At 35.6% G+C, this 12583-nt stretch overlaps 1 protein-coding gene across 1 annotated transcript; it reads left to right on the top strand.

Moving 5' to 3' along the window:
• The first annotated feature begins 751 nt into the window (after window positions 1-751).
• LOC127097442 (transcription factor bHLH84) lies at window positions 752-1783 on the top strand. Its single transcript, XM_051035936.1, has 3 exons — window positions 752-1306; window positions 1456-1587; window positions 1688-1783. Exons 1-3 carry the CDS (start codon window positions 752-754, stop codon window positions 1781-1783), a joined length of 783 nt encoding a protein of 260 aa, XP_050891893.1.
• The last annotated feature ends 10800 nt before the right edge of the window (window positions 1784-12583 follow it).

The following is a 12583-nucleotide window of genomic DNA, read 5'->3' as shown; positions in this document are numbered from 1 at the left end:
CAAGCGGAAGGTCATTATTGATTAGGAGGGGACCTCCTATATCTTTTGTTTGCTGACTTTACACTCCTCATGTCCGTTTACTCTTTTTTATTTTGTTGTGGACTTTCACCTTTCTTTAATTATATATTATTTGACCATTAAAAAATGTAAAAGAATATTAAAAAAAAACTCTAATATAGAATTTAGTAACTCTAAGAAGGGCAACCCTCGTTAAAGAAGTAACAAGGAAAGTACGGATGCAAACCATAAAACAGAAAAATTACACTAATTTTATAGAATGAGAATAATAAAAAAGGAATTGGACACACATAACCTTAGGATACATTAGGTTGAATTCAAAACAGTTAACAAAATAGAATCTTAATCTGAATGAGCTTGACAGGTTTGGAACTTCTTCGGTGGATACCTGTCTACAGTTGTCCAACAAGAATAATGTCATTGTCATATTCATAGAAATTAAGTTGTTAGAATGTAAACTCAAAGTGCTTATTTCCCACATGAGAGAGGAATGTTATTATATTAAGCTTCATTTAAAGATTATTATAATATTATTGTCTGTTCTAATTCTTGCCAATCATGAATGGAATCTTTTTGAATAGGTAACTCCAATCCCATTTTGGCATTACCTTGTCTTGTTTGGTATAAATATACTACTAATGCTACTATTTTTTCATATCAATTAAACATTTTGAAACAAAACAAGACTACTCTCAATTCTTACAGGTTTCAAATCAAAAGATTATATAAAAAAATGGAACCTACCCAACTGATATATGAAGAATGGGATTCTCTTAGTGGACAGTTCACAGCTGAGGAAGCTGATTTCATGACTCAGTTGCTTGATGGCAATACCAACTGTTCTTATTTTCCTTCAAATGTTGCAAATGCTAATTCTATGTGTTTCTCCCAAGTGAGTAGCACAGACACTGCTAATAGTGGCATCTACTTCTCTGATCATGCAATAGACAATGATTCCTTGTCCATGTTTTATAGTCCACAATATTTGGACGATAATTTAAGCAAACAGATGAATTATGAAAGCATTGCTCATGAAGGGTCATGTTTAGAGCCAGTGAAATTGGTTCTTGCTCCTGACAACAATTTGCAAGCTAAGAGGGAGCATGAAATGATGTTTGTTTCAGAAGAGGATAGAACCGAAAACATGGAGAATCCTGCAAAAAGATTTAGGAGCTCAAATGCTTCCATGGAGCTAAATGAGGGAACATGTCATCAAGTGTCGAATTTATGTAGAAAATCAAGAGCAAGAAATGGTCCTGCCACTGATTCTCAGAGCATATATGCTAGAGTAAGTCCTTTTGAAATGTATTTTTTTTCCACCATCAGTGTTCTGTCAATTGGATCGATTAATCTGGTTCGGGGGTCAGGTCTAGTTCTAGCATCAAGTGGTTTTATTGATCAGTATTATAAATAAATATTTCATCTTTTGTTGTGTAGAGGAGAAGAGAAAGAATAAATGAAAGGTTGAGAATCTTGCAAACACTTGTCCCTAATGGAACCAAAGTGGACATTAGCACCATGCTTGAGGAAGCTGTTCAATATGTCAAGTTTTTGCAGCTTCAAATTAAGGTTAACAACATTTTCATAACCTTCCCATTTTCAATTTCTTACATGTAAAAAGATAAAGTCTAATTCATTTTTGTTTATTTACTTGGATGAAATGAAACAGGTCCTAAGCTCTAATGACATGTGGATGTATGCTCCAATAGCTTACAATGGAATCAACATTGGATTGGACCTCACCTTTTCTTCTCTAACTAATTAAATGGAGACGTGGTTATGATAACATAGCAATTCAAGAGGATATATCATTTCTTGTTTGTGTTCATGATATTGAGACTAATTCATGTTTGTTCATATTTTACTTAAAGTTCAAACAAATACACAAATTTAATTTCCATTGACAATGCATATTATATATTAGGAGATTCAAATGGCTTTAAAAAATTGTAAAAAGAAGTTGGCAAGTCAAATTATAATAGTTAGACTTCCCTATTTGACTTCTAAACTAGGTCAAATCATCTAGTATTGTTGTGGAGTAATTAAATGATTGACAAATGAAATGTCAATCTATTAAAGATGACAAAACCAAAAATGTATTATTCAATATCAAAATAAATATAGTAATTGGTGCCTTAGTTGACTTGCTTTGCATTTGGTAAGGATGTTTATGACCAAACCACCTTTATGCTTATCAAGATACAACAAGAGATTATTTAAATCAATATGATGTACTTTCATTTGAGTTAACCGAATAGATACTTTAATTCAGAGACTAAAGATGTTTGACTCCGAGGTTGCCTTCAAAAATAGGTGCTCCAAATCAGTCAAAAATAGACATGGCCAATGGAAAAATCAAGTGATGTAACTAAGTTGTTAAACCTTGTATGCTTATCTCCATGTCCTATCATCTCTCACTTGAGAAGGCTAAAATGTTGTCTTGTGTTTTGTCAATATTCGTGTAGAATATAATGGACCTTCTATTATATTTAAAAAACCATCAGATCATGAATAAAACAAAGAAAGCATGGTTATAAATTATAGTTTTACTTGAAACTATGCAGTTAATTCTTCCTCAGTAATGCAAAAGAGAATGGGAGAGAGAAGGTCTCCCTGTCTCACACCTCTAGAACATTTAGGAAAACTTACAACTTTTTTCTATTGATAAGAATATATATTGTTGATGATTTGAAGTTTGTGAGAATCCAATTGTAATTAAATAAAATTGCAATTTTTCCATTGATAAGTACTCTCTCTCTCAAGTAATGTAACTGATGTTCAAATATGATTTTAGGAGTTATGGTGGTCAGTCTATCAACAAGAATTTTGGTTATGATTTTTAATTGGAAGTTGACCAGGATTAAAGGTCTAAAATTTTCTCCTGATATTCAATAGAAATCCATCAATTTGTTATATCATCAACATAACTTAAAATTAAAATGTAATGTGACGGAATGCACGTCGATGATTGATTAATTGTGTAAAATTACATCAGTGTGTCATGTATATTTTATTTTCCATTGTATTAAGATTAGATAAAATCCAATCTCGGTCAAAGAAATGAGTGATTAAAGCAACTGCATCCTCCTCTATAATGTTCCAATATGATTGAAGAAAACTCGTCCTTATCCATCATGACTTCGAGCATAGTTATCATCCATGCAAAAAATAGTTGTTTTGATTTCTCCAAGAAGTTACCTTCGAGTTAGGAAAGAATTATCTACATTTTTCATAAGTTAGGTATAGATATATCCATCAATTCAATAGAGTTTTAAATTTATCAATGTTGAAGAGATTCATGTAGAAATTTATCGTATGTCGTGTAATGTCTGTTGAATTGTAATTTCTTGTGTCGAAATAGGTTGCTCGCCAGAATAAGGAAGTGTCGAACCACCTAGTGTGTTGAGTTGTGTTAGTGTTGAAGCATGTTGTTTCACATAGGATTTCGACTTAGGCCTATTTTAGTAGTGTCAGCTATTTTGGGCTTTTATAGTTTTGGGTTTTGACTTGGGGTCAAAGTTAACATAAATCTATAAATAGAAGGAGTAAAATAAAGTGAATAGAATATTCATAACATTGTAATTCACTGAATTTTGCAGTTGCAAAATGAATAAGAAGTTTTCCATAGTTTGTGGGCAGAGAGAAACTCTGTAGAATTTTAATTCTTCTCCTTCATCGTTCTTTACTTTCTTTCTTTCTTCATTGTTCTTCTCTTTTCGTTGTTATTTTGTGAGTGATAATAATCTTGTTCATCAAGATTTATTGAAGTTCTCCATAGATTGTGGTGGAATTTCAACATCTGGTATCAAGAGCTCCGGTTTAATTGATTCGTGGGAAGAAAATTACCATGGCAACGAATCATCCAAACGGGCATTTTCCAGAAAATCTTCCAATTCTCAAGAATAATAATTATGAGAATTGATGCAAGCAGATAAATATTGTGTTATGTTATCAAGATCTTTGGGATCTTGTGAAGGAAGAGTAGCAACGCTTGTATAAGACGCGACAGATCAAGAAAAGATTGCACATAAAGAATTGAAGAAGAAAGATTATAAAGCTTTCTTTATAATCCATCAATGTGTTGATGCAGATAACTTTGAAAAGGTTAGTGATGCAGAGTCAGCGAAAGAAGCATGGAAAATTCTAGAGAAATTGTTTGGAGGTGTAGAGAAGGTGAAAGAGGAGAGGTTACAAACTCACGAAAGAACGTATGAATTGCTTCAGATGGAAGACAATGAAAGCATAACTGATTTCTTCACCAAGGTTACGAAACTAGTGAATCAAATGCAGGTATGTGGAGAAGTGTTGACATCAAGATCTGTTATTGGAAAGATCTTGAGGTCGTTGGCTCCAAAGTTTGACCACATGATAGTAGCAAATGAAGAGTCGAAGGATTTGTCAAAACTGACAAAGGAAAAGCTTCAAGGGATGCTTGAATCTCATGAACAAAGAATGACTGAAAGAGTTGCAGGAAAGTCAAAGAGTGATATGGCTTTGCAAACGCAATCATCAAAAGAAAGGAAAGGCAAAGGAAGATGGAATGGCAATAAAGGCATGTGAGGTTACAACAATTCGACTGGTCGAAATCAGCAGAAGGAAACTAGTTGAATCACAGAAAACCCTGGAACCAAGGCAACCAAAGAAGTGGTGTTGCAAGTAGAGGAAGATGTGTTGTTCAAAAGCCAGACAAGAGTCATATTCAGTGTTACAATTGTCAAAGGTATGGTCATTTTTCTAGTTATTGTCCAGAAAAGTAGAAGAGTCAAGAAACTTATGCAAAGTTGGTGAAACATGAAGAAGAATAGACGTTGTTGATGGTTACAACAAGAGATGAAGAGAGATTCAAGGACCATTGGCACTTGGAATCAAGATGCTCATCACACATGTCTGGAAGGAAATATTGGTTTGTAAACATAAAACCCTCAATGAAGAACATGGTGAAATTTGCAAATGACAACACTCTAGCAGCTGAAGTTGTTGGTGATGTTCTGATTATGAGGAAAGATGGCAAGAGGTCAGTAATTTCAAATGTGTTGTACATACCAGGCATGAAGAGAAATTTGCTTAGCATAGGGCAATTAGTCGAAAAGAACTACAAGGTGTCGATCGAAGACAAGATTATGAGAGTTCTCGATTCAAATGGAAGGTTGATCTTGAAGGCTCCAATGTCTCAAAATAGAACCTTCAAGATTGAACTAAATGTGATGGAGCATAAGTGCCTTGCAACAGAAGCCAACAGAGATGAATGGATATGGCATTATAGACTTGGCCATCTCAATTTCAAAGACATCATAGATTTTAAGAGAAGAAATGTGGTTTCATAATTACCATAAATCGACATTCCAAACGAAGTGTGTGAAGAATGCGTGCAGGCGAAGCAACATAAGAACAACTTTAGTAAGGATGCAGGAAACGGGTTGAAGGCAATTCTTGAAGTCATATACTCTGATGTATGTGGTCCTCTCCAGATGGATTCGATTGGAGGTAACAAATACTTTGTTACATTCATAGATGATTTCAGTCGAAAACAGTGGTCTTACTTAATCAAGAAGAAAAGTGAAGTGATCAAGGTATTTGCCAAGTTTAAATCTATGGTCGAAAGACAGAGCGGTGAAAGATCAAGATTCCGAGGACTGATGGTGGTGGAAAATATGTGTCGAAAGACTTCGATGCATTATGTGTGAAAGAAGGGATTGTGCATGAGGTGGTGTCACCCTACATTCCACAGCAGAATGGAGTCGCAGAAAGGAAGAATAGAACCATTATGAATATGGTTATAAGTATGTTGAAAGGAAAGCATCTACCCAAATAATTATGGGGAGAATCTGTGTCGACTGCGACATATATCCTGAATAGATGTCCGACGAAGAAGCTATAAGGAATCACGCCAAAAGAATGTTGGTCTGGTGTCAAGCCTAGCTTGAGTCATCTGAGGGTATTTGGATCTATAACACATAGACATGTGTCAGATCAGTTGAGAAGAAAACTTGCTGACAAGTCGAGTCAGATGATCCTGATAGGATATCATTCGATTTGAGGATACTGGCTGTTCGGCCCAGTGAATAAACAAGTGGTGATCAACATGGATTTGATCATAGATGAGCTTAAAAAATAGGATTGGACTGAGAATGTCAAGAAAGATTAAGTGAGAATCTTTTGTGATGAACCAGCTAGTGAAGTCGAAAGAGAAGTTTGACAGGAAGAAGTTAGAGGTGAAGCAGGCCCAAGCAGACCTCAAAGAACAGGACACGTGCCTGCAAGGTTGCAAGAATGTGTGATTACATCAGATGTTGTGGTCAATGAAGAAGATGAGCTGGTACATTATGCTTTCTACGCAGATGTCGAACCAGTCAATGCAGTTGAGGCATTGAAAGATTCTAAGTGGATGAAAGCAATGGGCGAAGAACTGAAGTCAATCGAAGTCAACAACACTTGGTCACTTTTCGAATTGCCCAAAGACAAAAAGGAAATCGATGTGAAGTGGGTATACAAGGTGAAGTTTAATCCCAGAGGAGAAGTGACTCGACACAAGGCGAGACTTGTGGCGAAAGGATTTCTTCAGAAAGAAGGAATCGACTTCGATGATGTTTTTGCACCTGTTGCTAGGATCAAAACAATCAGGTTGGTTGTTGGTCTAGCAAACATGAACAACTGACAGATGTGTTAGATGGGCGTGAAATGTGCATTCTTGAATGACCCCTTAGAAGAAGAAGTTTATGTTGCACAACCAGCTGGATTTGTGAAATAAGGCGAAGAAAGAAAAGTGTACAGGCTGCATAAAGGCATGTGCGGACTTAAATAAGCTCCAAGAGCTTAGAACAAGAAGATAAATGGATGTCTAAGGGACAAGGAATTTGTGAAGTGCAAATCGGAATATGGAGTATATGTAAGAAGAAGAAAGAGTGAATTGCTTATACTATGTCTCTATGTTGATGACTTGTTGATAACAGGTAGCTGCAAGAAGGAGATCGAAGACTTCAAAGGTGATACAATGTAGGTATGATGAGTAGGTTCATGCAGAAGCCAAAGGTATCACATCTAGTAGCGGCGAAAAGGATACTAAGGTATCTGAAAGGAACTCTCGACTATGGCATTTTGTTTCCTGCAATTGATGAAGGAAAAGAATACAAATTAGTGGGATACATCGACTCAAGTTGGTGTAGTGATGCTAAGGATCGAAAGTCCACAACTGGCTATGTGTTTATGCTAGGTGGTGCACCAGTTGCTTGGAGTTCGAGAAAAGAGACAGTAGTGGCATTATCATCGTGCGAAGAAGAATACATAGCTTCTTCCCTTTTCTCATGTCAAGAAACGTGGATGGTGAATCTGATCGAAGAGATAACATCGAAGAGTCATGGAGCTATTACCATGAAGATCGACAACATGCCAACTATCAGTTTGGCGAAGAATCCGATAGCACATGTTGAAGCAAGAATACCGAGATGAGGTTCCATTACCTTAGAGAGCAGGTAGCAGATGGAAAGATGAATGTGGAACACTACAAAACTGAGAATCAGATTACAGACATCATGACGATGGGAGTGCAGGTCGAAGTGTTTAGAAGACTAAGAGCTATGATGAATGTAGATAGCTTAGACACAATGAATTAGATGGTGTGTTGAATTGTAATTCCTTATGTTGAAGCAGGTTGCTCGATAGAATAAGGAAGTGTCGAACCACCTAGTGTGTTGAGTTGTGTTAGTGTCGAAGTGTCGAAGCATGTTACTTCACATAGGATTTTGACTTAGGCCTATTTTAGTAATTTTAGCTAATTTGGGGTTTTATAGTTTTGGGCTTTGGCTTGAGGTCCAAGTTAACCTAAATTTATAAATAGAGGGAGTAACTCTTATTTTTATAATGAAGTGAATAGAGTATTCATAACATTGTAATTCATAGAATTTTGCAGTTGCAAATTGAATAAGAAGTTTTCCACAGTTTGTGGGCAGAGAGAAACTCTGCAAAATTTTAATTCTTCTTCTCCTTCATCATTCTTTACTTTCTTTCTTTCTCCATTGTTTTTCTCTTTTCGTTGTTATTATGTGGGTGATAACAATCTTGTTCATCAAGAGTTATTGAAATTCTCCATAGATTATGGTGGATTTCCAACAATGTCTTCTCTAGCTCTAGCTTCAATTTATAGATATTCATTCTGTAGTCTTGTGATCTTGTTGGTAGATTATCACAGTCTGGTCATGCTATGATTTTTTTTTGTTTTTATCTCACCATCACTAAACTAATCGTTTCATGCTTTATCCATGCAAAATTGATCTTGTATAAAAAGAGATTGACTCAACACTCCTTAAGCTTTTTTTTCTTCTCCAAGTCAAGAATCTCAATATAGTAAGAGTCATTGACGAGACCTTGTATTATATCAAAATTATTTGTAGCTTTCTTAACATTGGTATGCACATTACCTAAAATTTATTTCTTCCATTTTCTAAAAAATGGCTTGAGTGACTTCAACTTTATGGCTAAAACTTACAAGGGACATCCAACTATTTGAGTTTTTCAATGCTTAGGTATATTTCCTCTACATGTGTCGTTCAATACCCACATGATTTAAAACTTGAATGAGCTAGAATAATCAGTTGTGCTCGTATTAAAGGTAAGGAGGATAGAGAGATTATTATGGTGGTTTTTGGCACGAGTACAAAAGTGAGTGGTACTTCAGGTAGAGGTGGAAAAACAGGACCGGTCATCCGTCTATGCCTGTTTTTTCCGCACTTTTTAGCGAGGAGGATCAAGGTTTTAGACACACACCATCTAATGTATCCACTGTTTTTTTTGCATGTTTTTGAGAGCGCGAGCATTAACATAAATTTAGATCATTTTAGGATTTAATAGTGCAGTGCCCACGGGCTCTCCCTACCGCACCCTAATTTTTTATGGGACAACCAAGATTTTAGACATACTCCTTCATTAATGTCTACTACGCCCGCCCCTTTTTTGTGGCCTTTTCGGGAAAGACATAAAGGGGGAATTCATGACCTATCTGCCACCCCTACTTTGCTTGCATGTTGATCTGTCTAATCTAATGACAACATAAGCCTCTATTTAACTTCTATTTTTCTAAATGTAAAAAATTTAAACTATTTTCAAATTAATGAGGCTATTAGTATTTGTATAATTCAAAAATTTCTCAGTAGATGTTTTGTTATGCATGGAATGACCAAAATTTTCATGATTGTTGTGTTGGATGATACTCAGATATGACCACAAGTTTCTTCTCTAAACATGGAAAGTGCTTGTATTAACTACTGCCATTTAAAATTTCTTATGATCGACTTCAAAAGATAAAGTGATATGTTTCTTAGATAGACACAATACCTTATGATCAAGACCTTAAGTGTAGAATACCTACAAGTTTGAATCATGATTTTCTCTACAGTTTAGTGAAAACTTCTTTAACTTTAATTGACTCAAGCGATTAGGTGTAAGATTATCATAGGCTCTATAATAAAGAGTGAAATTAGTTTATGAACTACATAAATTATTGATAACCAACCTTGTGTCAAGGTTTCCAACCCTGCAACATTCTATTATATTACTTTTATTGGAATAATTGATGCTTACCCGCCATAGACCGGGTGTCAATATCCATTTTCGCAGGCTGTTGATTAGTCCTAGGCTCTATAGTGGCAACCTTGAGGATGTCAGAGACTTCTTGTTCATCTATCCAATTTTTGGAGTTAGTATATAAAATGTCTTTGTTAGGTGTCTAATTGTTATATATGTCATGATTCAACATATTCTCTTTATGTATATATTCATCTATTATCTTGTCAAATTTTGGCTTTGTATTTGACATCTCAGCCCTTGTTGCAAGCCTTCCTCTAATTTCTCACATCTATTATTTCATTTCTCAATGTAAAGGTAGATTCTCATACTCTAGTTCCACCAAAAATGCAAACCTTCTCTTTCCATTAACATCCTATCATGTCAAAAGCCCAAGTAGAGATGGTATGATGTTGCAGGTGCCAACACTCCAAGTCTTGTTCAGATCCTATATAGTTTGAAATGAGAATTTATATTACCCATTTCCTAATGGCATCGCCTCCTATTCAATGATCGGTGTCCATACCTTTAAGATCCTTTCACACAATTCAGTGGTTTGCAATGAAGGTTTCCTTTGTGAGATTTTGCATCAAACTCTAATCTCGACAGGGATAATTTGATATTTCGACAAGAGTTGTGCATGTTGTAGTTGAAGTCTGTTCAAGTATGTTGTCGAAATATGTTAAATTGTATTCTAAGTTAGTCTACCAAAATGGGTCTTTGTTTAAGTCCAATTGTTTAAGTTAGTTTGTTGCTTAAGTTAGATTATTAGTCTATAAGTAGACTATTTCTCTCAGGTTGTTGAGAAAGGTTAGTTTTTGTTATTCACTTGTAATATTTGAACCCTTATTGAGTAAGTGAATAATACAACAATTTTAACCAATTATTTTCTTGTTCTTACCTTTTCTTTCTCTTTTGTAAAACCTAATAGGATTTCTTGTGTTTATTCAAGAAACTCAATCTTTATCTTAACTTTGTCATGTTATTGACGACATTATTTCACAACAAACTAGTGCGGTGAGTGTGGAGGAGAAGATGTCGTCAACAAAGTATGAGATTGAGAAGTTCATCAGTGTGAATGATTTTTGTTTATGGCACTTGAAGATGCAAGTCCTTCTTGTTCAACAGGGTTTGTTAGAAGTGTTGAAAGGAGCAGACAAGATGGATGTTTCCCTGTTAGAGAAGGAGAAGACAACGATGGTCGAAAAATCCCACAATCCATTGTATTAAGCCTTGGTGATAAGGTTCTCCAACATGTTTCAAAAAAGAAAATGGAAGTTGGTGTATGGACAAAACTTAAAGGTTTGTAAATGACCAAATCGTTGGTCAATTACCTCTAGCTGAAGTAAGCTTTGTATTAATTCAAGATGAGTGAAGACAAAGCCTTGACTGAGCAACTCGATATGTTCAATAAGTTGATTCTTGATCTTGAAAATATTAAGGTCAAGATTGATGATGAAGATCAAGCCCTACTGCTGTTGTGTTCTTTACCTAAGTCTCATGTTCACTTTAAAGAAACTCTCTTTTATGGAAGAGATTCATTGACCTTTAAAGATTTTCTATTTGCCTTGTACTCTAAGGACTTGAACGAACAAAAGGAGTAAAAGCCTTCGACAGTTGGTGAAGGTTTGTCCGTTTAGGGGAAATTCTTGAAGAAAGATGGTGGGTTCGAGAAGAAGAAGGGTAAATTTCTACATAATTCTTATGGTGGTAAAGCTCATGCTACTAAGTGTTATCATTGTAAGAAGGAGGGTCATACACGAAAAGTACGTCCTGATCGAGTGAATAACCACGGTGGAAAGGATAATGGTAATGCAACCATTGTGCAAGATGGTTATGAATCATCTTATTTCCTGGTGGTTTCAAGAAGCAACTTTAGCAAGGAGTGGACTATGGATTCATTTTGTAGTTGGCACATGACTCTAAACAAGGATGTGTTATGATCAAGATGGTGGGTCAGTGTTTTAGGGAACAACAAAGCATACAAAATTGCAGGTATTGGATCTGTGAGATTCAAGCTCTATGATGAGCCAATAAGGCTATTGACTGATGTCAGGTATGTATCTGATCTTAAGAGAAACTTGTTTTCTCTTGGTGAATTTGACAAAACAGGATATGTTTTCAAAGGAGAGCAAAGTATCCTAAGGGTAATGAAGGGGTTGAAGGAAGTCTTGAGAGGCGTGAACAAACAAGGCCTATATACCCTTAAGGATGAGGTTATAAGTGGTTCATCATATGTGACATCCATAAAACTTGTCGAAGACTGAGCTATGGCACAAGAGACTTGTCCATGTCAGTGAAAGAGGCCTGGTAGAATTGTCGAAACAAAATCTGATGTGTGGTGACAAGGTCGAAAAACTAGAGGTTTATGAACCTTGTGTATTTGGTAAATCCCGTAGAATAAAGTTTAACAAAGGAAAACAAAGAACACATGGATCCCTTGATTACATTCATGTTGATCTTTAGGGGCCTGCAAGGAATCCTTCACACTCAGGTGCAAAGTATTTCTTATCCATAATTGATGATTATTTCATAAAGTTATGGGTATTCATTCAAAAAGCCAAGGATGGAACTTTTAAAATTTTCAAGAGTTAGAAGACTCTAGTCGAAAACTAAACTGGAAGGAAGGTCAAGAGGTTGAGGACTGACAATGGTGTTGAATTTTGCAATGAGGCTTTCGACAACTATTATGTTGCGTCTAGTATTGCAAGGCACATAACTACTGTATGGATTCCTCAACAAAATGGTTTGGCCGAAAGGTTTAATCGAACCATTTTGGAAAGAGTGAGATGCATGTTAGTTAGTGCAGGATTGAAGAAGGTGTTTTGGGACGAGGTAGTCATGACTGCATCTTACTTGATAAATAGGTGTCCCTATACAACTTTGGGGATGAAAACACCTGAAGAAGTTTGGTTGAAGCATCCACCTAATCTCGACAGACTTAGAGTATTTTGATGCTTAGCTTATGCTTACATTGCAAGATAAGGTCGAACCTAGAGCTCTGAAATGT

Source organism: Lathyrus oleraceus, chromosome 6, assembly GCF_024323335.1.
Source record: "Lathyrus oleraceus cultivar Zhongwan6 chromosome 6, CAAS_Psat_ZW6_1.0, whole genome shotgun sequence".
Classification (NCBI taxonomy): domain Eukaryota; kingdom Viridiplantae; phylum Streptophyta; class Magnoliopsida; order Fabales; family Fabaceae; genus Lathyrus; species Lathyrus oleraceus.
The sequence above is the reverse complement of the archived record's forward strand: the minus strand, read 5'-3'. Positions and strand labels throughout refer to the sequence as shown.

Coding starts and splice junctions, on each gene's coding strand:
- LOC127097442 (XM_051035936.1), top strand. CDS start 752: ATGGAACCTACCCAACTGATATATGAAGAATGGGATTCTCTTAGTGGA. Junction 1,307..1,455: donor CTCAGAGCATATATGCTAGA/GTAAGTCCTTTT, acceptor TTTGTTGTGTAG/AGGAGAAGAGAAAGAATAAA. Junction 1,588..1,687: donor TTTTGCAGCTTCAAATTAAG/GTTAACAACATT, acceptor GAAATGAAACAG/GTCCTAAGCTCTAATGACAT.